The 26,408-nt window shown below is 46.9% G+C and overlaps 1 protein-coding gene across 1 annotated transcript; it reads left to right on the forward strand.

The window, feature by feature from the left end:
* The first annotated feature begins 3,866 nt into the window (after nt 1-3,866).
* On the forward strand, nt 3,867-26,120 carry LOC135173505 (uncharacterized). The gene is made up of 7 exons (XM_064140455.1): nt 3,867-4,118; nt 17,488-17,958; nt 20,435-20,575; nt 22,279-22,347; nt 22,909-22,999; nt 23,356-23,558; nt 25,771-26,120. Exons 1-7 carry the CDS (start codon nt 4,064-4,066, stop codon nt 25,842-25,844), a joined length of 1,104 nt encoding a protein of 367 aa, XP_063996525.1. The 5' UTR covers nt 3,867-4,063; the 3' UTR covers nt 25,845-26,120.
* The last annotated feature ends 288 nt before the right edge of the window (nt 26,121-26,408 follow it).

Consider the following 26,408-nt stretch of genomic DNA (forward strand, 5'->3'; position numbering starts at 1 on the left):
GGGATTGTTTAGCCTGGAGAAGAGGAGGCTCAGGGGTGACCTTATTGCTGTCTACAACTACCTGAAGGGTGGTTGTGGCCAGGAGGAGGTTGCTCTCTTCTCTCAGGTGGCCAGCACCAGAACGAGAGGACACAGCCTCAGGCTGCGCCAGGGGAGATTTAGGCTGGAGGTGAGGAGAAAGTTCTTCCCTGAGAGAGTCATTGGACACTGGAATGGGCTGCCTGGGGAGGTGGTGGAGTCGCCGTCCCTGGGGCTGTTCAAGGCAGGATTGGACGTGGCACTTGGTGCCATGGTCTAGCCTTGGGCTCTGTGGTAAAGGGTTGGACCTGATGATCTATGAGGTCTCTTCCAACCTTGATGATACTGTGATACAGATGCACTCCCGCGAGCAGAACAAACCAGTAATCCCAAAGAAACCAGCTCTGTGATATTTTTCTTGAGCACAGTGATGCAGCCAGGCAGGAGTGGTGGTTTGGGTGTTACCTGCCCCCCACACTTTGTAAATCACCCAGACTAGACTCAGCTGGCTCTGGAAATTGAATGAAGCTAATTATTTACAGCTTAGCACAATATACAAGCAGGTATTTACAGTATATACAGTTATAGACAGAAATGTTCAAGTTAAAAGGTAATACAGAAACACAACAGCCCTCCCAGAAACCTGAGTCCCCAGGAGGGGCTCCCAACCACTCTTCCACCTTCTCCCACCCTTCTACCTTACCCTAGATGTTACCTTGTGCCCCAAGGAAGAAATGGAGGTCAGCCAGGGGAGTCAGGAAGCAAGTGGATTAATCAGAGAGGTGGTAAGTGAGGTTGGAGAGAAATGCAGCTCAGAGCTCAGGCAGAGAGCAACTCCCTTATCTGTGTTTGGATTCTTGTTCTTATACACCTCAGTGATGAGAAGTAGATATCATCATTTGTTTCTCTTTCACAGCCTGTGATCTAATCCTTCTCACCAAAACATTCTAGCTGGCTTCAAACTAGCACAGCAGGATAAACATTGCCAGGGCAAGAACATGCCCAAACCTTCCCTTTTGTTTGTCCATATGACTGTTGTGGAGGGGCTTTTTCTGTTCCTCCTCTGTTAGGGGGAGGTGAGAAATTAATTTGAGGGAGTTTTGATTTTTTATAAAATTATTTATTAAAATTTATATGTACAAGTTTACACCACCCCCAACCACTATGAAATCAGGTTCGTATGCAAAGTTATGAAAATAGCTTGGGATATATTTACAGGGATTGATTACCAAATGGAAATATCAGATTATTAACAATTATAGACAGAGAGAAATTTTTCTTAGGCTTAATGCCCCTTAACAACTCTAGTGTTTGCCCAGCAAGGGCTGAAGCGCTGTGTGCTCTTTAGGTAGAGACAACTTATATTACAAAGGTATTAAAACTTACTTAGATGTGTTGTTCTTAAGTATTAATCATTAATCACCCTCCCGGGATTCTGTCTCAGCATGTGCCCAGTACCTGGGGTCTTTGCAGCTGGAGTCTGTCCCGGCTTGCAGGGATGATAAGGGATCCCAGTCTCTGGGTTAAATAGAGTTTTCTCTAACCTTCTCTCCTGGAGTGGTCTCTGCCTTGGAGCTGCAGCTTCTGGATGCTGCGCGTGTCCAGGGGTGATCAGCTGGCAGGAATTCCCAGGTGCAGGAGAAGGATTTGTCTGTGTAGCCTCTGACACGGTCTCACAGCTAGCAGGCTGCGTTTGCAGGTTTGCAGACAGTCTGAGGGTCTGCTGGCCTGGGTCTTTCCAGAGTTACAGGATTAACTGGCAAGCAGTATTTATGCTGGGCTGCAGGGAGACGAGCTCCGTAGACAAATCAAGATAGTTCTAGGATTAGGCAGGGGCTATCGGCTCCCCATATATGTATGGTGCAGGCATGAATGTGCTCTGCTGCTTCTCAGAGGGCTCACAGGTAGCTTGACTGCACCTTGAGATCAATGCATGAGGTCTGATCCTCTGTAATGCTTGCAAGTGAGTAAGGCCAGATCCTGTGTCTAGGCCATGCAAGCAGGTCAGGGCAGCAGGATGCTGCTGTGGATCAGAGCTGAGTCTGTGTGCTCTAAGCTTCTGAACTGGTAAACAGCCTGGACCGTCTGACCACGTGGTGCTGCTGTGCACTCCTCTTTACGGACTCTGGGCAGAGATTCATGGCTCGTTGGACCAATCAGGTTGGCTGTAAGCCAAACCTCGCCCCAATAGGCAGTAGAGACATGCCTGGACCTCCCAAAAGGGGATTACCTGCCCGGACCTCAGGGGCACACGGGCTGGGCGTGTGTGTGTTACACAATTTGTTTGCTGTCTCATGGGTCCTGGCAGAAAAACAAGTCCGGGCATGTGGAGGCATGGTGAAGCCTCATTTTTGGGCTCCTCCACCACAATGACTGTGCCATATCTGCACTGACCTGGGAAGAAGCTGGCTCAGTTTGAAGTCAGACCTCCACTCTGAGAGATTAAAAGCTGGGAGACATTACTCTGAAGCTGGGCACAGGGGGAACTGCATCTTTGCAAGGCTCGATGCAAATCCATGCCCTTGCATGGGTACCAACACTTAATTTGACAAATTTGTGGCTCTGTGATGGACTCTTTCAAGCTGTTCCCTGTCCTTGAACTGAGTGGCCCAGAACTGGACACAACATTCCAGATGTGGCCTCACCAGGACAGAGTAGAGGGCAGATGGGAGAACCTCTCTCCATCTACTAACCACAGCCCTTCTAATGCACCCCAGGATACCATTGGTCTTCTTGGCCCCAAGAGTGCATTGCTGGCTCATGGTCATCCTTCTATCCACCAGGACCCTCGGATGCCTCTCTTTTTTTGTTGCTCTTCAATAGGCCAGTCCACAACCTATACTGATCCCTGGGGTTGCTTTTTTCCTAGGTGCAAGATTCTACACTTGCCCTTGTTGGATTTCATTCAATTTCTCCCTGACCAACTCTTCAGCCTGTCTAAGCCTTGCTGAATGGCAGCACAACCCTCCTGTGTGTCAGCCCCTGCACCCAGCTTTGTGTCATCAGCAGACTTGCTCACAGTGCACTCTGTGCCCTCATCCAGGTCACTGGTGAATATATTAAATAGTACTGGTCCCAGTGCCGACCCCTGAGGGACTCCACTAGATACAAGCTTCCTCAACTAGACTCTGTCCTACTGACCACAACTCTCTGACTTCTTTCCTTCAACCAGTTCCCAATCCACCTCACTACTGGATCATCCAGACCACACTGCCTCGGTTTAGCTGCAAGGATGCTGTGGGAGATGGTGTCAAGTTCCTTACTGTTTTCCCTGGTGCAGAGCCCAAGCTGTTGCATGAAAAGCCAGGTTCAGACTAAGCAACCCTCAGAGTCAGCACCAGGGCAGACTAGCAGCAGGACTCTGCTCCCCGACCAGGACTTCATATCACCCTCCAGCTCCAGGACACCACCACCCACCCATGCCACCTCCCCAGGCGGTTTGCAAACTTTTAGCTTTGCTGTGACCTATAATTGTGCTTAAATTCGTCTTGGCAGAAACAATTCTCCTTAAAGAGAGAAGGGACCCTTTGACAACACAGCTGAGTGCAGGGTTTCAGCAGACGCATCCCACGCCCCTCCATCACTCCTGCCGAAATCTGCGTTTTCTTGCCTGGCCAGCCCTGCATCCTCTCCTGCTCCCAGCCCTGCTGGAGGCAGCCTGCCAGCCTGCTTAGCATTCGGCTCTCGGCGCTGGCAGCAGCCGCGGCTGCTAAGGAGCCGAGCTCGGCAGCTGCGAGCACCTCGGTTCAGCGTCGTCGTCGTGTCGTCGTGTCGTCGTGTGTGTCCCCCTCCCCCCCCCCCCACCTCGCTGTGGCTCGTCATATGATTTCTCCTACGGGATAACCACTGAGCAGGACGAGCCACCAGCTGATCCTTAGCTGATAAGCCAGCTGCCAAGCCTCCAGTGCCGGACAAAAGAGTTTTTCTCTTCCCAGCAGGTTTTCCTGCCGTGAATGACAGAGGAAGGGGGGAAAGTGAGCTGCCTGGCACTCCCTGTGGGCAACAGGCTTCAGGAGCTCCTTCTCTCCCGCTGTGTTGGCAGACCATGGAGCTTTTCAGGCTGAGCCTGGGATGCATTTGCCTTCTTCCTTGGCTTGAGGGTAAGTCTTTTCTCCTTTGGAGTAGCTGAATAGTGGGAACTGAACTGCCTCCCGGGTTTTAACCTGCTTTCCTACTGAAGTGTTTCTTGGGCTGCAAAGCTCTGAACCCACCGGCTGTAAAACTAAGTGCCTGAGGTCACATTTCAAAGTGTCCTTTTAAACGGGATTAAGCACAAAGGTACAGGAGAATGAGAGACAGGCTGGCACGATGCTGGGATGATTTGGCCAGGGACACCACGGCATCACGCTGGCTGCTTTCATAGAGCTCTTTTGAACTGCTAAGAGTAGTGGATGAATAAACCTGCTCTGAGGGTGAGGCAGGCGCTCTGACCTCTGAAGCATTCTGCTTCCTAACCAACTGCTCCTTTGCAGCAGATGTGAGTGGGCTCAGAGCTTGCCGGTAGCATGGGAGAGGGTTGCTGGAAGAGGAGCAGGATCCCATTGCGTTAGTCCTGCTCCCGTGGTGGTCAGCTGGGAGTGGCATATGCTGGGGTATTGCAGCCTGCACCTTGCACTTCTTCAAGGACCAAACTTGGTAATGGCTTGTGTTAACATTCAGCTGCTTGCTGAGGTCTCTTGAATCCTGTATCCTGGTCATATACTGGAGCATTTTGAATGGGAGCAGCCTTGGTTTTGACATGCATGGGAAAGCAGAAGTCCTGCTGAGCATCATCCTGCAGATCTGGAGAGGTGCTATTCAGAAACGCCTACCAAGGAGTGGTGCTACCTGTGGTCTTGCCCACCCCACCAGAGGCAGAGAGCAGCACCTGTTTTCCTTTAAAACAGCAAAGCCCGTGATCTAATACACAGTTCTCTTGCTTCTTTGCCTGAAATACCACGTTGAAAGGGACTTAATCAATCCCTGAAGTACTTCAAGGCTCATTCAGTCACTGAAGCTGCAAGAACAGCCCTGCAGTTTCCCAGCTCTTCAGAGCTTTCCAAGCTTCTTAGGAAAGAGGACTACAACTATCTGGGCTGCACAGCTAGCATCTTTGTTAAAGACAAACTTCAGACTGGCAGCTCAGACCAGCTTCTTTCAGTGCCCTGCTTCACAATCTCTACATGCACATTCCCTGGGCTGTTTGAAGCAGTTTGCACTGCATCCAGGTTAAATGGAAGGTTTGTGCCCCTACACATTTGATTTTTGCTCCATGTACTGCTGGAGTTTGCACCCCAAATCTTGTCAGGTAAAGTAAATGTAATGATTTAAGCCTCTCTCTTCCTTTAGAGATCCAGACTGAGGATATGTCACTGTGGTAGCAAGGGGTGAGGACACATACACATCTTTCAGAATTTACAAGAGGTCTTACTAGGACCTGGAGGTGACACCATGGTGGGATGGTAGGAGGGCAAAGCAGCCTTCAGAGTCTTGCTCTTTCTCTCACTCCAACGTAGACCTTGTCTGGTGTTGTACAAAAGTGCTTCTTTAGTGCTGCCATAAAACAGGAGCCATGTGGCTATATTTTATCAGTAAATTCAGGGGGATCCCAGGACATTTCCACAGGACATTTCTTTGCCATTCCAGTGAAATGTTTTTGGTGCATATGCATGGTCAGCCAGACCACTAATAAAACCACAACTGTTTCACAATAAAGGAATTTATCTCACCAGTACCTGGCACTGCCTAAAGCAAGCTCAAAGAGCAGAGAGCAAACATGTTCTTGCTTAGAGATGATCTTTCCCTGCAGCATCCTATCCCCATCCTATCCTGCCTGGGATTGCTGAGTTTTAAGGCTGCTGGCAAGGCAGAGGTGCTTGCTCTCAACAGACTTGAGAGGGTTTAGTTTCTGACTGGAGATTGGAAATTCTGGAATTATTTAAACTGGTCCTGACAGTGAGTTCTTTGAAAAGCCTCAAAGCAGGGAGGGAGATGAAGTGTTTTCATAATGAGCCAAGTGTAAAGACAATGCAGTGAGGTATGACAGGCAATGAGAAGTCCTATCTGTGCACGTATAATCAGAAAGAAAACTGCTGAAATAATACTGTATTTAACATGGGCTCTTCATTCTTATGCACCAAGTGTGAGGCTGGTGTTGGTTCTGCTTGGCATTCTGTCCTGACTCTGGATCCCAGGAGCTGATCTCCTCCCTACCAAGTCCATGTGTGGTGCTGGATGCTCTCTGATCCCTTATGTCCCACTCTGCTAAGGCAGCCTTAAATATCTTGTACTGAAGAGACAGAAACCCAAACTTTATCTGATACTTCTGATACTTCCAGCTTCCAGTTATTTTCTCCTTGGGGGATTTCCAGACATTGGTGTATTTAACTGTTAAGCAGCTATCACATCTTCATCCTTGGCTTGTGAGGCTCTCCCCTGGCAGCAAGGATGCATGGCTTCTAGATGGCTGCTAGATGCAGAACCACCTCCTGCAAGCTACAAGCATTTCCTTGTGCCCCTGGTCTCACCTGGAATCAGCATTTGATCAGTCAGTCTCTGCCTGTGATCTCCAGACCTTTGTGGATTTTACAGACTTCCATCATATCCCCAAAGGGGTTGGTTTTGGTTTTCCCTATGTGCATCAGCTCCCTGCTGATTTCACCAACCTCCCCTACCTCCCATCATTTGTCTATATGGTTCTCCATGCCAAAACTTCCTTTCTTTTCCTGTAGCTGCTGTGCTCCAGGGGCATTTGCTGGGACACCTGGCTAGAACCAGGCATTGTAGTAATCTGGAAAGCTGTGAAGCCTTGTTGGTCAAGCAACAAGAAGATATTCTTAAGAAAGCAGTCCTTCGTGGCTGCCCGAAATGAGAGCTGGGAACCACTCCTGGAGAGAGATGTTACTGGAAAATAATCTGAGTACAGACCAAGTATTTGCAATGAGATACTCGCTCTGACAAGCCAGCTAGTTGCTGGCAGTTACCAGGAGGTTTCGTTGACTTCTCTGTACAAGTGACATAGCTTCATCACAGCTGATCTGCTGCCTGATGGAAGCTGTGCTCCCATAAACCCAGAGCTCCCCATTGCCAGATACCTGCTCACCTTCCTCCAGTCCTGCCTCTCCTGATGGCCCCAATGGGAAGATGCCTCTTTGCTTACCAACAGAACCTCACCAAGCTCCATCCAGCACCATCCTTTCCATAGGCAGACTGGTCATGTCCACTGCTCTGTTGTGGACATTTGCATGTCTAAGCTTTAGATCCAAGTAAACATAGTTGTAGGCTGAGAGACATCAGGCCAAAATAAAATTTATGATGGTTTCAGTCAACAGTCTGTTTTGCAAAAAAAAAACTTAATATCACTTCATGCCATGGCTTGGGCATGAAACTGAGGAAAACAAACAACAGAGCGCTCAGCTTACCATTTTCCTGTGTATATTTGGACTTTCTGCCTTTAAGCAAACACACCTGCATCACCACACCACTCTAACAAGAGCAGATCCTGGGGGTAGTCTCCTAAGAGCAAGAGGAGAAGGGCTTGCTTCCTTGGGTGGAGTGAGATCTTTTCATGTGGAGTTGCTGATGGGCATCTGCTTCTGCTCATTTACTCAGGGCCTTTTCTGTCTGTGCCTGAGAGCATCTCAAGCTGCTTGCTTTAGTTAGATTCAGTAGAACATTCCTAAAAGGGCATGTGCAGGACAATATCTTGGACTGAGCACCACCTGCATGGTGAACACTCTTGCCTTAACTGGGAGATTTGTTCTTCTGTTATTATATCTTCTCATTTCTGCTGGGTCCTTACTCTCTGCAGGAGGTAGAAACAGCCTTCTGGGCCCGGGGCAGCTCAGAAAGAACTTGCCTTCCTGTTCAGAAGCAACATCTGGATGAATTTCTGAATCACACTTGGCAGGATATGGTTACTTCAGATCATCATAGGAAATTGTTCCTGTTCCTATAGCTAGTCACATTCAAGTCTCTTCTGCCTTCAGCCAGCCTTCTTCTTTCTAGTCTGCCTGGTTTTGTAGATGTGCTATAAAAGGCCCACTCTACATTTAGTCCTGAATCTGCATCTGAGTGAGGGGTCTGATAGAAAACAAGGTAGTGTTGCATCACCAGGGTGGGCTCTAGCAGTGAGGGCAGGATGAGGGCATCCTAAATCCTGAGAGACCTAATACTCAGGAAGAGGTATGCAAGGAGGCAAACATATGCAGCATATAGGAGAATACAAGGACAGTGTGAGTCTGTCCCCATGGGTGCATGCTCTGTAGAGAAGCTTCAGTCACCTGCAGTAGCAAACAGTGGACACAGATTATCCTGAGCAGGAAACTCTCTGGCTCGTTGCACCATAACTTAGGCTATGGTATTGCTGGCTCTTGGCCACAGCATATGTACCCTCCCTAGTGCTGTGCTCATTATGGGTGGATGCAGCAGGAACAGCTTGGAGACATCTCTCCAAGCCTCTGTTGCCACAGCCTGCATGACTTGTGATTATCTGCTGTCATATAGTGATACCCCAGAAAAACCCTGCTTTGGAGCTCTCCAGGGCTGTGTGATGTCCCCACAAAGCAATCCCTGTAGAAGGTGATGTGGCTGCCACAGATGGATGCCTGCCTTCAAGGACAGGTAGAAACAGGAAAAGGTAAATTCCTGACAGTGACTCAGTGCTTGTCTTCGCCCTACAGAAAACACCTGTTTGGCAAGAGGAATCAAACTAATTAAAGCATTTTTCAAGACTTAGGAACCCTCACCATGGAGGGCAGAACAGGCCAAAGTGGATTACAATATTATCAGGTGACCTGGGGTGTTTTACTGTGACTTATCCCTTCCCTTTGCACAATATGTACAGGGAGCAGCTCACCTCCCAAATAATTTGCAAATGGCACTGATCTGCAGACACTGCTTATAAACAGCAGAAGCTTTCAAAGGCAGATAGAATCATAGAATCATAGACTCAACCAGGTTGGAAGAGACCTCCAGGATCTTCCAGCCCAACCTAGCACCCAGCCCTGTCCAATCAATTAGACCATGGCACTAAGTGCTTCATCCAGGCTTTACTTGAACGTATCCAGGGATGGTGCCTCCACCACCTCCCTGGGCAGCCCATTCCAATGCCAATCACTCTCTCTGCCAACAACTTCCTCCTAACATCCAGCCTATACTTCCCTCAGCACAACTTGAGACTGTGTCCCCTTGTTCTGTTGCTGGTTGCCTGGCAGAAGAGACCAACCCCCACCTGGCTACAGACTCCCTTCAGGTAGTTGTAGACAGCAATGAGGTCCCCCCTGAGCCTCCTCTTCTCCAGGCTAAACACCCCCAGCTCCCTCAGCCTCTCCTCATAGGGTTTGTGTTCCAGGCTTTTCACCAGCTTTGTTGCCCTTCTCTGGACACGTTCTAGCACCTCCACATCCCTCTTGAATTAGTGGCCCAGAACTGGACACAATACTCAAGGTGTGGCCTGACCAGTGTTGGGTACAGAGGAAGAATAACCTCCCTCATCCTACTGGCCACAGATGGGGATTACTGGTTACCAAGACTTTCCTGGTGACATTACCTTAACTAGGAACGTTGCATGTATTTTTGCTCCTAATCCTACAAGGAACAGTGTGTCCCAGGGGTGGTCATGCTGCATAGAAGCAAGAGGCTATATTTGCCTGATTTTTTTTTTTCTTGTAACCAGACAGAGCAGCAGTGCCATAGGACAGATGAGCTGCCATTAAGTGCCTTTGCTAGAAATTGTTTATTTTGTTCCTAAAAATAAGAAGAGGCAAAAATGTTCAAGCATCAGCAGCTCAGTGCAGGCATCTACTCAGGTTCTGTGGGTGAGGCTGGCATTTTCCAGAGACACTGAGATCCATCCCCAGGGAGTGAGTGCCTTGGATTCCCTGCTTGCTCCAGGGAAATGTTATGCTTGGTGACCTTAGGGCTGTTGGGTAGTGTGACTTGGCAATATTGAGGGGAAAAAAAGCAATTTTGCCTCCTGGGTAAGGACTCCTGGTGCCTGACATGCATCCTGAAGCAAAAATACTCCAGCTTTATTTGTGACTCTACCCATGATGACTGTGTGAAGCCTGTGCAGTAACTGCTGCCAGTTACCTGTATCTAAGTTGCTCCCTTAGCACATCTCAGCCTGAGGAAAGCAATAATGTACAGCTGGTCCTGTAGAACAGATATTAGCATGCATCTTGGCTGGCAAAGTTCAATCCTGTTGATAGCCAACTGGCTGTTGGTAACCAACTTTATAGAGATGGCAGGACAAGGGATCTTGGGCGGAAGTTGAGGCATATGAGTGATTTCCCATTGGAATGGGCTGCCCAGGAAGGTGGTGGAGCCACTGTCCCTGGAGGTGTTCAAGAAAAGCCTGGATGAGGCACTTAGTGCCATGGTCTAGTTGATTGGATAGGGCTGGGTGCTAGGTTGGACTGGATGATCTTGGAGGTCTCTTCCAACCTGGTTGATTCTATGATTCTATGATTCTATGAGGTTTCATGTGAACCTGATGAAGAAGTTTTTCCCTGTGAGGGTGACAGAGCAGTGGAACAGGCTGCCCAGGGGGGTTGTGGAGTCTCCCTCTCTGGAGATATTCAAAACCTGCCTGGGTGTGTTCCAGTATGACCTGGTCTAGGTGATCCTGCTGTGGCAGGGGAGTTGGAAGATCTTTTGAGGTACCTTCCAGCCCCTGACAATCTGTGATTCTGTGATTCTCTGATCACGGGGGTACACAATTCTTGCTGCTAACAGGTAACACAGCAACTCTTTAGAGAGCAATGTATACCACTGGAGACTGTGCACAGAGAACAAAACACCAGTGTGCTGGATGAGTTAAAAAAACAGTGCTCTTCAAAAGGTTTTCTTCAATTAAATGTCCAAATTGGTAGTTATCACTAAGCAAGGTGGTTGGGGGGGGGGGGGGGGGGGGGGGGGGGAGAGGGAGGAGAAAAGAAGAAAGAAAAAGATATCCTGGCATGTTTAATAACATGTGAGAAAAAGATTTAGAGGAGCAAGCTAGAGACAGCATAACAACTACAGGGCTCAGGGATCAGAGAGCTGGAGCACCTCTCCTATGAAGAGAGACCGAGAGAGTTGGGGCTGTTCAGTCTGGAGAGGAGAAAGCTCCAAGGAGACATTATTGTGGCCTTCCAGTATGTGAAAGGGAACTACAGGAAAGCTGGTGAGGGACATTTTAGGGTGGCAGGTAGTGATAGGACTAGGGGGAAAGGAGCAAGACCAGAAATGGGTAGATTCAGATTGGATGCTAGGAGAATGTTCTTCACCTTGAGGGTAGTGAGACACTGGGACAGGTTGTCCAGGGAGATGGTGGGAGTCCCATCCTTAGGGGTCTTTAAGGGCAGGCTGGATGGGGGTCTGAGCAACCTGATCCAGTGTGAGGTGTCGCTGCCCAGGGCAGAGGAGTCGGAAATAGATGCTCCTTGAGGTCCCTTCCAGCACTTGCAATATGATTCTGTGATTCTATACAAGCATACATTTTCAAACTTATCTGAAGTAGGAGTTAGATGGGGGTAAGGCAGCCAATAACTGATTGATGTAAATGCAAAAAGGATAACCAAGGCAAGGCAGAGTTGAAAGTCTGCTTGTGTTCACTGTAGACATGATCAAGGAGGTCCTCACAAAGCAGTAGCTCTCTGTAGTCTGATAAATCACAGAGTCACAGAACGTCAGGGGCTGGAGGGGACCTGGAAAGATCATCCAGTCCAACCCCACTGCCACTGCAGGAATGTTATAAAGAAAAATTGTCATCAGAGGAAGAAAGAAAAAGAAAAAGAAAAAGGATAATAATCTGTGGTGAAAGACCAGCACAGATGTCATAGACAATGAGTTACAGAAAAGTAAAGATGACCTTTTTTTACCCTTCTAAGAAGTACATAAACTACTACCTAAATCAGCTTCAGCACCAATGGACTCCTTTATGGCAATATGGCACCAATGAGTGCATAAATGTGGTGGACTAATCCAGACCTTGTGCTGCATTTTCATAGGCCTTTGGTAAGATTCTTTCATCAAGGTCCTTAAGAGCAGGTGTTGATCTGTTGGAGGGTAGGAGAGCCCTGCAGAGGGACCTGGTCAGGCTGGATGGGTGGGCAGAGGCCAATGGGATGAGATTTAACAAGGCCAAGTGCCTTGGTCCCTTCCAACCTGGTTGATTCTATGATTCTATGAGCAAATACTAGTGGCCAGTGCTGGAGACAGCATACTGGCCTCAGCAGATATTTTACCTGACCCATCACAGTTCTCACATCCCTCTGTCACATTTTTATGCAGCTCTCCAACCACTGTGTAGGAAATGGGCTCATCCCAGTTAATGTGAAGCAAAGAAGTGAGAATCCTGGACTTAGTGTCTTAGGAAAAAATGTGGTGAGGAGACATCATTCATCCCCTTGAGCTTTCTAAAGGTTATGAGGTACTATATGGACATTTCTATATGGACAGAAAAGTAAAGTAAATAGTAAAGCCTGGATGAGGCACTTAGTGCCATGGTCTAGTTGACTGGCTAGGGCTGGGTGCTAGGTTGGACTGGATGATCTTGGAGGTCTCTTCCAACCTGGTTGATTATATGATTCTATGATTCTCCTGCCTTTGGAAACTCAAGCCTGAAGCGCATTACACATCTTCCCTCACTCCAGGCTTCAATAAGGGACAGGACTCACAAGCTGTCCACAGAGCTTAATTTCCATTTAGATATATGGGCTTGGCAGGAGTTGCCTGTCTGAGTGGCTGTCACAGCTCCATGAAACTCAATATTCCATCATGGATACATCCATCCACATTTCAGAGCCGGTGCAGGAGTGGTACTGTGTTTTCTGGCTGCTTTTCCCTGCACAGTCAAACTGAGCAGAAAGCTCTGAGCTGTTTCCTATTTACTACTGCCAGGCACTGCTAATCTAGCAGACCCCTAGAATTTCCTGAGACAAAATAGAGGAGCTCTTGTAAGCTATTGTTCATAGCCTTGGTATGTTGTACTGGCTTCTGTTTACACTGTAAGTAGTTCTTTCAGGTACCAAGACAAATGCTTGTTACTCAGGAAAAGTATTGTTCTCTGCTGTGGGAGGGGAAGCTCTGCAGAAATCATTGTTTAGATAAACATCTGCATTCTTGCCTAACATCACTTTTCAGCCTCCTGATACTCTCTGTGCCCGATACCGTATGCTGATGAGGCTTTTGTAACTCTGGCTCCTGAGGAAAAAGAGTCAAAAAGAGTCACTGCCAAAACCTGGGCGTTACTATGTATGAACTGCAATTAAAATTAAGTGTTTCTCAGAATGTGCAGAAACTCAAAACTTTGATTTCTACCCCTCTGCTTTAGGCATAAAACACAAAGCAGAAGATACACCTGCATTGGTGATGTATGGTTTCGCATCTAGTATTTTGGTCAGGATGTTCACAAGCCACGCCTGATGATTTGGTACTGAAAACAGGGGCATTTGTCCAGCTAACAGGATGATATTTATCTACCTGGGCTTTTGGGAAGCCTTTGACACTGCCTCCCACGGCATCTACCTGGAGAACTGGCTGCTCAAGGGTTGGACAGTTGGACACTCTGTTGTGTAAAACATTATCTGGATGTCTGAGCCCAAAGAACAATGGTGAACAGAATTAAATCCAGTTGGAGAGGTATTTCCCAGGGTTCAGTATTGGGGCCTGCTCTCTGTAATATCTTTATCAATGATTTGGACTAAAGGATTGAATCATAGAATCATAGAATCAACCAGGTTGAAAGAGACCTCCAAGGTCATCCAGTCCAACCTAGCACCCAGCCCTAGCCAGTCAACTAGACCATGGCACTAAGTGCCTCATCCAGGCTTTGCTTGAACACCTCCAGGGACGGTGCCTCCACCACCTCCCTGGGCACTCATTCCAATGCCAATCACTCTCGCTGGCAACAACTTCCTCCTAACATCCAGCCTAGACCTACCCTGGCACAACTTGAGACTGTGTCCCCTTGTTCTATTGCTGGTTGCCTGGGAGAAGAGGCCAACCCCCACCTGGCTACAATGCCCCTTCAGGTAGTTGTAGACAGCAATGAGGTCACCCCTGAGCCTCCTCTTCTCCAGGCTAAACAACCCCAGCTCCCTCAGCCTCTCCTCATAGGATTGGTGCTCCAGGCCCCTCACCAGCTTTGTTGCCCTTCTCTGGACACATTCCAGCACCTCAACATCTCTCTTGAACTGAGGGGCCCAGAACTGGACACAGCACTCAAGGTGTGGCCTGACCAGTGCTGAGCACAGGGCAAGAATAACCTCCCTTGTCCTACTGGCCACACTGTTCCTGATGCAGGCCAGGATGCCATTGGCTCTCCTGGCCACCTGGGCACACTGCTGCCTCATCTTCAGCTACTGTCTATCAGTACCCCCAGGTCCCTTTCCTCCTGGCTGTTCTCCAGACACTCTGTCCCCAGCCTGTAGCACTGCTTGGGGTTGTTGTGGCCAAAGTGCAGAACCCTGCACTTGGCCTTGTTCAATCTCATCCCATTGGCCTCTGCCCACCCATCCAGCCTGGCCAGGTCCCTCTGCAGGGCTCTCCTACCTTCCAACAGATCAACACCTGCTCCTAGCTTGGTGTCATCTGCAAACTTACTGATGCTGGACTCAATCCCCTCATCCAGATCATCAACAAAGATATTGAACAGGACTGGGCCCAGCACTGATCCTTGGGGAACACCACTAGTGACAGCTGCCAACTGGATGTGGCACCATTCACCACCACTCTCTGGGCTCTGCCATCCAGCCAGTTCTTGATCCAGCACAGAGTGAATCTGTCCAAGCTATGATCTGCCAGCTTGGCCAGGAGCCTCTTGTGGCAGACACTGTCAAAGGCTTTGCTGAAGTCCAGGTAGACTACATCCACAGCCTGCCCCACATTCACCAGGCAGGGAACCTGATCATAAAAGGAGATCAGGTTGATGTGATCCTTGAGGTCCCTTGCAACCCAGCATTCTATGATAATATAATGATTCCATGATTCTAGACTATTCATCACAAGTTTTAAGATTTTTTAGGACCCATTGCTATTAAAGGCCAGGGGAGGATGGATATCTATTTATGGCTATAACTGGTTACAGAATCACAGAACACTAGGGGTTGCAATGGACCTCTGGAGATCATCTAGGCTAACCTGCTTTCTAATGCACATACACCTAGATTTAGTTGCACAGAAAAATGCCCAGATGAGTTTTGAAAGTGTCCAGAGAATGACACATCACAGTCTCTCTGGGCAGCCTTTTCCAGTACTCCATCTCCCTTAAAATAGTTTCTCCTAAAGTTCAAGCGAAACTTCCTGTGTTCTAGTTTGTACCCCAAGCCCTTCATCTTGTTACTGGCCACCACTTAAAAGAGCCCATTCTCTTGACCATCACCCTTTAGATATTTATGTGCAATTGTGAGATCCTTTCTCAGTCTTCTCTTTTCCAGGATGAAAAGCCCCAGGTCTCTCAGCCTCTCTTGTAAGAGATTCTCCAGTCCCCTAGCCATCCTTGAGGCCCCCTGTTGGACTCTCTCCAGAAGTCCCCTTCTCCTGAACTGGGCAGCCCAGAAACAGAGACAATACTCCAGATGCAATCTTACCAGAGCAGAGAGGTAGAAGAACCTCTCTTAACCTGCTGGGCCACATTCTTATTCATGCAACCCAGAATAACTTTGATCATCTTGGCCATGAGAGCACACTGATGGGTCAAGATGAACTTGTTGTACACCAGCACTCCCAAGTGCTTCTCTATGGAGCAGCTTTCCAGCAGATCAGCCCCTAACCTCTACTGATGCATGAGATTACTTTTCCCCAGGTGCAGGATGCTACACATGCCTTTGTGGACTCTCTTGAGGTTCCATATTGCCCAGCTCTCCAGTCTGTCCAGGTCTCCCTGAATTGCAGTGCAGCCTTCTGGTATGTCAGCCACTTCCTCCCAGTTTTGCATCATCATCAAACTCTTTCCTTTCTCCAGGTCATTGATGAATATGTTGAACAAGACTGGGCACAGTTCTGACCTCTGGGGAACATCACTCACCACAGGCCCCCAACTGTACTCTGCATCACTGATCACAATCCTCTGAGTTCTGTCATTCAGGCAGTTCTCAATCCACCTCAGTGACCACTCACCAAAGCCACACTTCCTAGGCTTCCCTCTGAGGATGTTATGGGAAACAGTGTGAAATACCTTACTGAAGTCATTCACTGCTCTCTCCTCCATTACCCAGCTGGTCACACCATCATAGAAGGCTATCAGATTGGCAAAATAGTATTTCCCCTTGGTAAATCCATGCTGACTACCTCTGACAATCTTTCCTTCCACACACTTAGAGATGACCTCCAGAATGAGCTGTTCTGCTCCACCACCTTTCCAGGGACGGAAGTGAGGCTGACTGGCCTGTAGTTCCTGGGTCTTCCTTCTTGCCACTTTTAAAGACTGGAGTGATGCTGGCACTCCTCAAGTCACCAGGCACTTCCCCTCTTCTCTCTGACCTTTTATAAAGGATGAAGAGTGGCTTAGCAATAACTGTAGCCAATCTCATCAGCAGTTATGGGTGCACCCCACCAGGGCTCATGAATTTGTGGATGTCCAGCTTGTGTAGGTGATCTCTTCACTCCCAAGGTGGCATACTGAGTCAAACATACACAAGCAAGCATCTCCCAGTAGTATAACTTTCCAAGGATGGTGAGTTTCCCACCGTTAGTTACATAGGCTATCTCCTTGCTATCCTTCTCTCTTTGCATGCCCTGTATTTTAAAGAAACAGGGCTACAAAGATGATTAAGGGGCTGGAGCACTGCCCTATGATTCGCTGTCCCTGGAGGTGTTCAAGAAAAGACTGGATGGGGCACTTAGTGCCATGGTGTAGCTGACTGGACAGGCCTGGGTGCTAGGTTGGACTGGCTGATCTTGAAGGTGTCTTCCAACCTGGTTGATTCTATGATTCTTTCAGGAGAGACTGAGGGACCTGGGTGCTTTTTGGTCTGGTGAAGACATCTAACTAATGTTTATAAATATCTGGGGGCTGGGTGACAAGAGGAAGGGGACAAATTCTTCCCAGTTGTGCCCTGTGACAGGACAAGGGGCAATGGGTATAAACTACAGTACAGGAACTTCCATCTTAGCATGAGGAAGAACTTCTTTACTGTAAGGGACACAGCACTGGGACAGGCTGTCCAGAGATGCTGTGGAGTCTCCTTCTCTGGAGACTTTCAAGACCTGTCTGGATGTGTTCCTGTGTAACTCGAGCTAGATTCTATGGTCATGCTCTGGCAGGGAGGTTGGACTCAATGATCTGTGGAGGTCCCTTCCAACCCTTAACATCCTGTGACCCTGTGAAATGTCATTCTGGAGAATTAGGACACTAGGGGATGTGTTTATCTAGGCACGTCCATCCAGGGAAGAACTGGAGAGTTTCATCTCCCCTTCCCCAGGGCATTTACCATGTCTGGTGCTTGGAAGATGTGTGGGCCTCAGACACACACAGTACTAAACCAGGCTCTGATTGTACCACAGTAGCAGAAGGAAGAGGCTTCCTCATACGGAACACCCGTCAGGAAAAGTGCATTTGCATCTCCCACCATCAGGCCAACAGCATCAGCCTGGCTGACTGCAAGGCACACTCCCGAAGGCAGCAGTGGAGCTGGGACCCTGCCACCAGGACCATTGTCAGCATCCAAACAAAGCAGTGCTTGTCAGCCCACAAGATGCAGGAATATGCTTTGGTCAAGCTGGAACCGTGTGGGGAATGGGAACACCAAGTGTGGTCCTGCAGCAAGAAAGGACACTTGACTCTGCAGAGCTTGGGCTTCCACCTCAGCACCAAGGAAGGTGGCCACAGCATCTTTGCCTCAAGGGAGAAGAATAAATTCAGCAGATGGAAGACGTTAGCAGATGAAACTATCTGTGCTGCTGCCCAGCCAAGAGCTCTGAGGCCCAGCAAGCCAACACAACAAGCTATCCACACACATGTGTGGGTCTATGAAAGTAAGATGAGGTAGATTTAGCAGCAAATAACATCTAACCTTACATGTTATCCAAGCCATCTAACAGCAGGCTTGCATCCATCATTTTAACTCATATTCATTTTGTTCCTATCTGGAGAGATACCAAATGCTTCCAAGTCAGCCCAACCCATTGGTGCCACAAGTAGCTGCTGTTCAGTGTTTTCCTGAAGATGTGTTACACCTTACAGGACCAGACTTAGAGCCTCCAGCTGCACTTCCAATGACACAGCCCAGTACTTTGGAAAGCTCACCTGAATCAGTGCCCAAGTGTAGGAATAGTTAGGATTGCTTGAGCCTCTTGAGTCCAAATCAACCAAAGAAGTCCCATAAAGTCAGGGCACTTCGAAGGGATTTTTGGTAACATGAAAAGCAAAGGCAGCTAAAAGCTTTTTAAACTTGCATGAATTGTTGAGAAGCAGACATATTTGAAACAAGAAATTGTTGCTTCAGTTTCTAAGCAACACACTAATTATCTCCTGCTAGACTCTGACAGTTCACTTATCACTAATGAAGGCATGGTTCTAACCCTCCTGCCATGCTCTCACGGTCCTCAGGAGTGAACCTTGCTCCTCCTGCCTAGTGCAGCCATAAAGAGACAAGTGAACACAGCAAGTGTTGGGAGATAGTCAAAGCAGTGCCCTCACTTTGCATTAGGAAAACCTAAAGCATGACATACAAAAGAATTAAAAATCTGATTTATAATATCACTTTTGCAACCCTGGTCCTTGCTAAAAAGAATCTTGCATCTGCCTTCATGAGTGTTCATTATCCTCTGCCAAGACTCGACACAAAAAACATCCCTGTCCTGTCATAGCTTTAGGCATTAGACATCAGGCTAACAGACATCAAGCATGGTCATTGTACCAAGATGTGTGACTGTCATCGTTTGTCAGATGGTCAGTGAAGTTCATTGCCAACCACTAATAATTCATGGTCCAGTCTGCTTCCCTCTTTAGTTTAGTCCTCTTTGTAAAGAAAGTTTCAGGACATTTGTTGTGAAGTTATGTGCAGAACCAAGACCTGAAAATCACACTGGATTCTTGTCCTCATCCTCATCCTCACCTCCTCTCCCTTCTTCCACCCCAGGGACCAGAAAAGAGCAGGCATTTGTAATGGTTTCTCTGTGTTTGTTCATTCTGCAGGTGATGAGGTTCAAAACATTCATCAGGGGAAATGATTTCCTTTAAATAAGTTTACTCCTTACCTTAAAGGTTGATGGCTCCCAGTGACACTTTCAGCTTTGCAAAAATGAGTACAGAGAAAATATGGTGGATCTGGCTGGCATAAGCAAACATATGAGTATACCCTTTTGACACAAAAAAACAACATCTAATTATAAAATTAATATACAATAGCTTTTCAGACTGTCATTTGCAGATAAGATGGTATTTTTACCAAGGATTCATAACCCACTAGAAGGTTAGCATGTAATTATCACAGTAGTCACAAGTGATAGCTTTTGTTTAACATGAAGGTAAAAACAGCAAATGCAAATTAGATACCACAATAAGGTAGTTAAATACAGGCTAGGAAAAACATGGAACATTTCATATGTGGGAAAGAGGTATGTGGAAAAGGTGCTTGTGCTCCCCAAGGCAATGTTCCTGGCAGCCCAGGGCTGCCTCAGAGCCAGGCTCCCCATATAAGGCTGTGAGAGTAAACACAGAGCAGGCTTTGAACCAGGTTGTGCCAGTCAGATTGCCTTGTGCAAACTGCTCATTTTCCTACCAGCCCCATGGTTCAAAGCCTGCTGGAGGGAACATGACTATTCAGGATCAGCATCAAAATCCTGTGTGTTTATTCAAGCCTTCCTTATCCAAGTTGCCACTGACCACCAACAGACAACTTTTACTTTGTCAGGTTAGTTGCCCAATAAATTATGCCCAGCAATGTTCATGACACAGATGGAGCTGGAATAGGCAGATGGGATCCCTGCAGATGTGTGTTTCCTGATCTTGATACACACATCAGTGCAGGACAGCAATGACTATTGCTGCCACAAGATTTCACACAACTACTACTCTAGAAGCAGTTGCTGCTCAGGTACCTTAATTCTGCAGAAACATCACCAAGGCAAAGGACCTCACTGAGCCTTGTAAGAAGTATGAACCATGAGCCCATTTCTTCCATAAGCCCATTGTGATGCTTCTTCTACTTACCTCTTCCTCACGCCTCATCCTTCACAGCTGGTGTGGCATTCATAACTTCTAGACCTTATTTATCACCAGAAAACAAATTCTGTTTTGCCTGTGGATTGCATCATTTTATCTTTGGAATCTGTGAGAGTTGAAGGCCCCTGGAGCACAGGGGAGAGTGATTGCTGTTGCCTTATGCACTGTTCATCATGCAGGGTAGAGGACTAATGTGGCAGGGCTGGATTCCTTTCCCTTGACAGGCACTGAATGTAATGAACAAAATGTAAATTATAATTACAAACATCTTTATTTCCTTCCAAGCTAAAATCATTGATTCATCAAAGACGCATGCCACAGGCAAAGAATCTTCTGTGAGCTTGACTGACCCACCTCTGGCTAACAAATTTGTTAGCACAGTATCTCCAGTGAAGACTAAACAGGCACACCTACCATCAAACGAGGGTGAGTACTTTTCTTTTCTGAATGTATCTGTGAAAACAGCAGGATGGAAAGTCTGAGTGGCACCTAGAGATTACACAGGCACTTTCAGTGTGTTACGGAGGGGGATTTCTCTGTGCCTCCCTTAGTAGGGGGAGGTGAGAAATTAATTTGGGGCAGTATTAATTTTTTATAAAATTATTTATTAAAATTAATGTTTACAAATTTGTGCCACCCCCAACCACTGAATAGTTCTAATGCATGGTTGTGAAAACAATTAGGATATGATGTATTTATGTACAGGGATTGGATTATTGATTATCAAATTATCAGCTATAGACAGAGAGAAAGATTCCCTTAGGCCTAATGCCTGCTTAACAACTATACTGTCTGCCCAGTAGGGGCTGGCTGAAACTGTGTCTGCTCTAAGGCAGAGATAATTTATTTTACAAAGGAATCAAAGCTTACTCAGATGTGCTGCTCTTAAATATTAATCACCCTCTTGGGATCGTGTCACAGCGTGCCCAGTATTCGGGTCTTGGTGAGGCTGGAATCTTCCTGGCTTGCAGGAAAATGATAAGTGTTCCCAGTCTCTGGGGTAAACAGGATTTCTCTGACCTTCTCTCCTGGTGTGAAGTGGTCTCTGCCTCAATGCTGCTGGTCTTCTGGATGCTGTGTGTCCAGCGATGATCAGCTGGCAGGATTTCCAGGTGCAGGAGGAGGATTTGTCCGTGCAGCTTCTGGCACGGTCTTCTCACAGCTAGCAGGCTGTGTTTGTGGGTTTGCAGACAGTCTGGAAGGTCTGCCTTCCCTTAGGCTATAGCAGCGGGCATGCAATGTGTGCCAGGCTGCTGGGAGACTTGGCTTAGGGGGCTCTTGGCTCCCCATATATGTATCAAGTGCAGGCGTGAATGTGCTCTGCTTCCAAAGATTCGCAGGCAGGTTAACTGCGAGTCGAGACCAATGCAAGAGGGCTGAGCCTCGGTGAGTATGCAAGTAAGTGAGGGCTGAATCCTATGTCTAGGCCTTGCATGCAGGTCAGGCCAGCAGGAGGCTGCTATATGGATCAGAGAGCTGAGCTTAAACAGCTAAGTCCGAACCTCTGAACACTCTGAACACGTGGTGCTCCTTTGCACCCCTCTTTATAGACTCCGAGCCGAGATTCGTGGCCCTTTTGGCCATCTAAAGTGACCAATCAGGTTGGCAGTAAGCCCAAACCTTATCTTAATAGGCAGAAGCTGGTTGCCTGGACCCTCCCAAACATGGGGATCACCTGGGCGGACCCCAGGGATACACAGGCTGGGTGTGTGTGTTTTACACAACCTTCTTTACTACCATGGGTCCTGGCAGAAAAACATGTCCAGGCATGTAGAGGCATAGAGAGGCCTCTGTTTTGGGGCTTTGGCCCCTCCACCACACAGTGGTGGTAAGTACCTCTGTTCTTCTGAAGAACTTCCATGTGTACCACTGAGTGCTTCAAGGCTTTGCTCTCACACATCTTGAGAAGCTTGCCTTGGCAACTGGTTCAGTGATATAGCTGTAGTTTTAATGTGGAGGCACAACCACCACATATTGTAGGAGCAAAAAAATATCTGTGACTAGGGAAAGCTGAGGAACAAGTTTCCTTTTCTCTTACACCTCTACACAAAGAAGATTTGGGGTTGTAATGCATCCTCCACTCCAGCAATGGAAGCTGCTAACATGAGTCTCTCTGCTTCTTCCCCTAGATGTGTCTCACAATCACTCTAAAAAGCACCATGGAAATCGAGGAAAAAATGCTGGGGCCAGGCTTGCAGGTAGGTCCAGCAGACCACCTTCTCCAGCCAGAGGAGGAAGAAACCAGGTGGTTAAATGTTGATCAGTGGCCCTGACCTTTGCATCACTACAGAGTTGCCCTGGGTCCCACTAAGGATTCTCGGCTGGGAACAAAGGCAACAAATTGCCTGTTCAAAAAACTTAATTTTAAAGATTAAACAAATATTCCCAGGCCTGGAGTTCAAAAGTGAGCAAAAATGGGAAAATGCTTTGTCCCAGCTCACCAGGAGAAGTAGAAACACACTAGAACTGGTGCTTCCTCCAGCCCCTGTTATTTTCTATCAGAGAGCTGCAGAACAGAGAAACGTGAATAGTTATTGCTTTCATTGCAAGAAAGAAAACCTTTTTTGGATCATCTTCAACCAAGGTATGCCAGGCAGTGTAATACAGCTGCACGGTGTTGATCTCACTGACAAAGCACTTCTCCTGTTACCTGCTAGTCTTCAGGAACATTAAAGGTGTCTTCAGTGGCAATCATGGCTATTTGATAACAATGTGGGTAAGTACAGCAAACATGTTTGTTTTCTATAATATCCTTTCAGGCACAAACTGGAAGACAGCCATGCTGGTCCTCAGCCCCTTGGCATTCATTCTGGGATTAATAATACTGACACTGAATGTTCATTACAACAAGTAAGATTCAGGTTCATTTGGTTTGCCACTTCCCTGCTCAGTATTTCACACCAAGGGTGTCTTGGTCTTGGCACCCTTCCCCATCCCACATTAGAAGTCTGCCTCTGAGCAGATGGGTCTGCACACCCATGATTTCGTCCTTGTTGATTTCTCTGCCACCCTGTTTCTCTCTCCCACTCACTGTCCCAGATGCATCCACATGCAGCCACTAATGTTGGTTCCTTCTCCGCTACACACCTCATACCATCCCTGAGAGTCTCGGGAATATGAGACTGTGGTTGCTGAAACAATTGAACTGGAGAAGCAACCAAGAGACAGGAAGATGCAACTACACACCCTCTCCTTTCTTATCCTAGGAAGAAGAAAATTCTCTCTGCTCTGAAGAGTTCCCCAGCCCACAGCAGCAGAGTTGACTTAAGGGAGCCAGCTCTCTTACGAAGAAGTCCCCAGCCATACCTTTCACCATCTCGCTCTCCTTCCTTGAGGCATGGAGAGATCCTCATTGAGTGGAAAGATGGAACCATCACTCCTCTTTTTGATAATGCCAACTATCAAACAGGTTAGGTACAAAATAATGGAGCTGTTGTTCCACCCTGGCTCACTCTTCTCACCAGAAAAGAGTACCACTACATCAAATCTCTTCCCTAGCCTTGCTGTTTTGATGGGGAATTTTAAGCACTATCTGTTGGGGGGTTTTAGCCACTTGAGAAAAATCTCCTTGCACAGCAGAGCAGATTGTTTGTAGAAACACACACTGCTTAGATCTTCCAGAGCAGACTTAAACCCTAGAAAATCCAGGTTTAGCTAAAGAAAGCTGAGACATTTGACAGCTGTAGCTGTCCACTGCCCTAGAACTTAGGAGTTGCTAGACATATGAAAAAGTAAATTCTTTGAGACAAGGTGAGAGGTGAAAAGCAGAACTCTTGGTGCTCCTTAAATTCTTTTTGATATAAAACTAGCTGTCAACAAACACAGAAGGGTGTCAGTTACTTTGTCAGTGTGAGAACATAGCCAGGAAGCACTGCCTTCAGGACTCAAAAGATTAAACTGTCTTCCAGATAACCTGCCAAAATACTAAGTTATCAATTAAGTAACAGCAAGTCACCTTTCTAACTTAGAAGGTTAATCCTTTGTGCATCACTTGCAAGAGTCCTGCTGAGAGACAATAAATACATAAATATTTCCACATTTAGGATGCATTAGACCCTACTATAACACACATCCTCTTTATGCAGAATGACAATCAGGGTCAATGGTGCTTGTCATAAATATGACATTACCTAACTGTTTAGTATCAGCTTCAGACTCTGAAGTCATATGGAATAGCCAATGAACAGATGTACTGCTCCTATCTACAGCAGAAATACAGCTGTGGTTGGGTTTTGGTTTTTTCTAGGAAGGAACAGGGCATTGTTTTCAACCTTTACAGTTCTTGTTTGAGCATAATTACCTGCAGCAATCATATTCATATAGAATCATAGAATCAACCAGGTTGGAAGAGACCTTCCAGTCCAACCTATCACCCAGCCCTCTCCAGTCAACTAGACTTTCCTTGGTTGAAACTTGCAATCTCTGAGAGCTTGCCTAACATTGATGAAGTTCTGCTTTTCTTCTCTCTGGTCTTGTGACGATGTAAACTGTAATCACCACTATAAAACAGGAGTTGTTTGGAGAAAGAATTACTAACACCAGGAAATAACAAGTATGAGCTGCATCAGGACATTTGTTCAGTAGAGCAAGGGAAACCATACCCTAAATTAAGTTTTTGTGCTCTTTCAGTGGAGCTTGGACTTCTTTAAAGTTTTGCCTAATGCAGAAATAAGGTCTCTAGGGAATGGACAATCTCTGGGTCGCCCCCTCCCCCCCCCACCCTTTTAAAACATGGCCTGGCAAAAAGCTAAACGCCAAAAAAGAAAATTTCAAGAAGTTTCAAGGAAGAAAACAAACCCTATTGGCTCAGGGCATAAAGATCATAGGGGCTGGAAATAAATTTATTCCCCAGGCCGATTACTCCATAATTATTTACTGGAAGGTTTCCCACACGCGCCTTGAGAAAATACTTTACTAGCAGACAAGAGCTGAGGAAGAACTCTTTCTCCACCAGCTCGCAGTGAATGCAAACAGCACTGTCAGAACTAAACTCTGACCTTCCAATGTTTCCATTTTAAAACAAATCCAAAGACTTTTAAAGTTTACAAACGTGCAAGCATCACTTTACACACATTTGTGGGGATATTACGCTGTACATAAATTGCTCAAAGCACACAGGCAGTGCCTCGCCAAGGATCAGTTACACACCTTGTACCTTTTCCTACTACAGTTAATATGTTGTCCTTTGGAATTCATAGGCTGTCCTAGCACAATTAATATGCTGTCCACACTGCTTCACAGTGCGCAGCACTTGTTATACCCCAGAACCTTGCTGCACTTTGGGAACGCTGTGTGTGTGCAGTGCCATTAAAATGGAAATTTTCACTTGGAGTTCAGTTATTGTTGTGCTTTCCAAGGCAAGAAGTGCTTATGTTCATTACCGCTGAATGGCCAGAACAGATTACTTGTTAATGACTCTCTGCAATTCGTACTTAGTATGCTAATCTTGCTCAGAAACGTGAAGGCAGCGACACCATTGTTTACATAGCACGGATTAAATGGTAGCTCAAACGCTAATGAAAAAGTGAGACTGTGAAGCAGTGCAGGCTTTTAAGTTTTCTCCCTCTCTCTTCTCCTGCGTGTTATCTTTTAGTTTTTTCTCACTGGTTTACCTACATTAGATGTTAGAACCCAATTTTTCCAAAGTATGGACAGAGGAGCTGAAGGTGTGAGTCTTCATCACCCGAGGTCTTAAAAAACTTGTCAGCCTAACATCCATCACGAAAGAGTCCCAGTAGCTGACTCCACCCTGCGGCTAGATATGGTGAGAGCGGGAGACACCTTCCAACCTCTGCTTCTAAAGATAGCTGAGAAACAAGCAGAGCAATCACACAACCTATGTGCCGTTCATTCTCTGCCATTCCCTGCTTGTAAACAGTGTTCATCATCAGAATAAAACACGACTGTAAAGTGGAGGAGCACTGAAACTGCTTAATTGTATGTGTGTAGATATATATTCACATATTAAAAGCCTCCTTAATGGGCAACCTTTGTGTCCGTGTACACACACACATACACACACAAATGCAGTATAAGAGGGCTTTAAAAAATCATTCTATGGGAAGATAATGATTACAAGCAAGACTTCACTGTCATTGTGGTACTTAGATTATTAACGTACACTGCACCATAAGATAAGTTCATCATCATAGAATCATAGACTCAACCAGGTTGGAAGAGATATCCAACATCATCCAGTCCAACCTAGCACCCAGCCCTAGCCAGTCAACTAGACCATGGCACTAAGTGCCTCAGCCAG

Source organism: Pogoniulus pusillus, chromosome Z (genome assembly GCF_015220805.1).
Source record: "Pogoniulus pusillus isolate bPogPus1 chromosome Z, bPogPus1.pri, whole genome shotgun sequence".
Lineage (NCBI taxonomy): Eukaryota > Metazoa > Chordata > Aves > Piciformes > Lybiidae > Pogoniulus > Pogoniulus pusillus.

Excerpts from the sequence above, each read along its gene's own strand:
- LOC135173505 (XM_064140455.1), top strand. The coding sequence starts at position 4,064 with ATGGAGCTTTTCAGGCTGAGCCTGGGATGCATTTGCCTTCTTCCTTGG. Across the intron at positions 4,119-17,487 it reads CCTTCTTCCTTGGCTTGAGG|TAGCAGAAGGAAGAGGCTTC; the intron begins GTAAGTCTTTTC and ends ATTGTACCACAG. Across the intron at positions 23,559-25,770 it reads TAATGCCAACTATCAAACAG|ATGTTAGAACCCAATTTTTC; the intron begins GTTAGGTACAAA and ends TACCTACATTAG.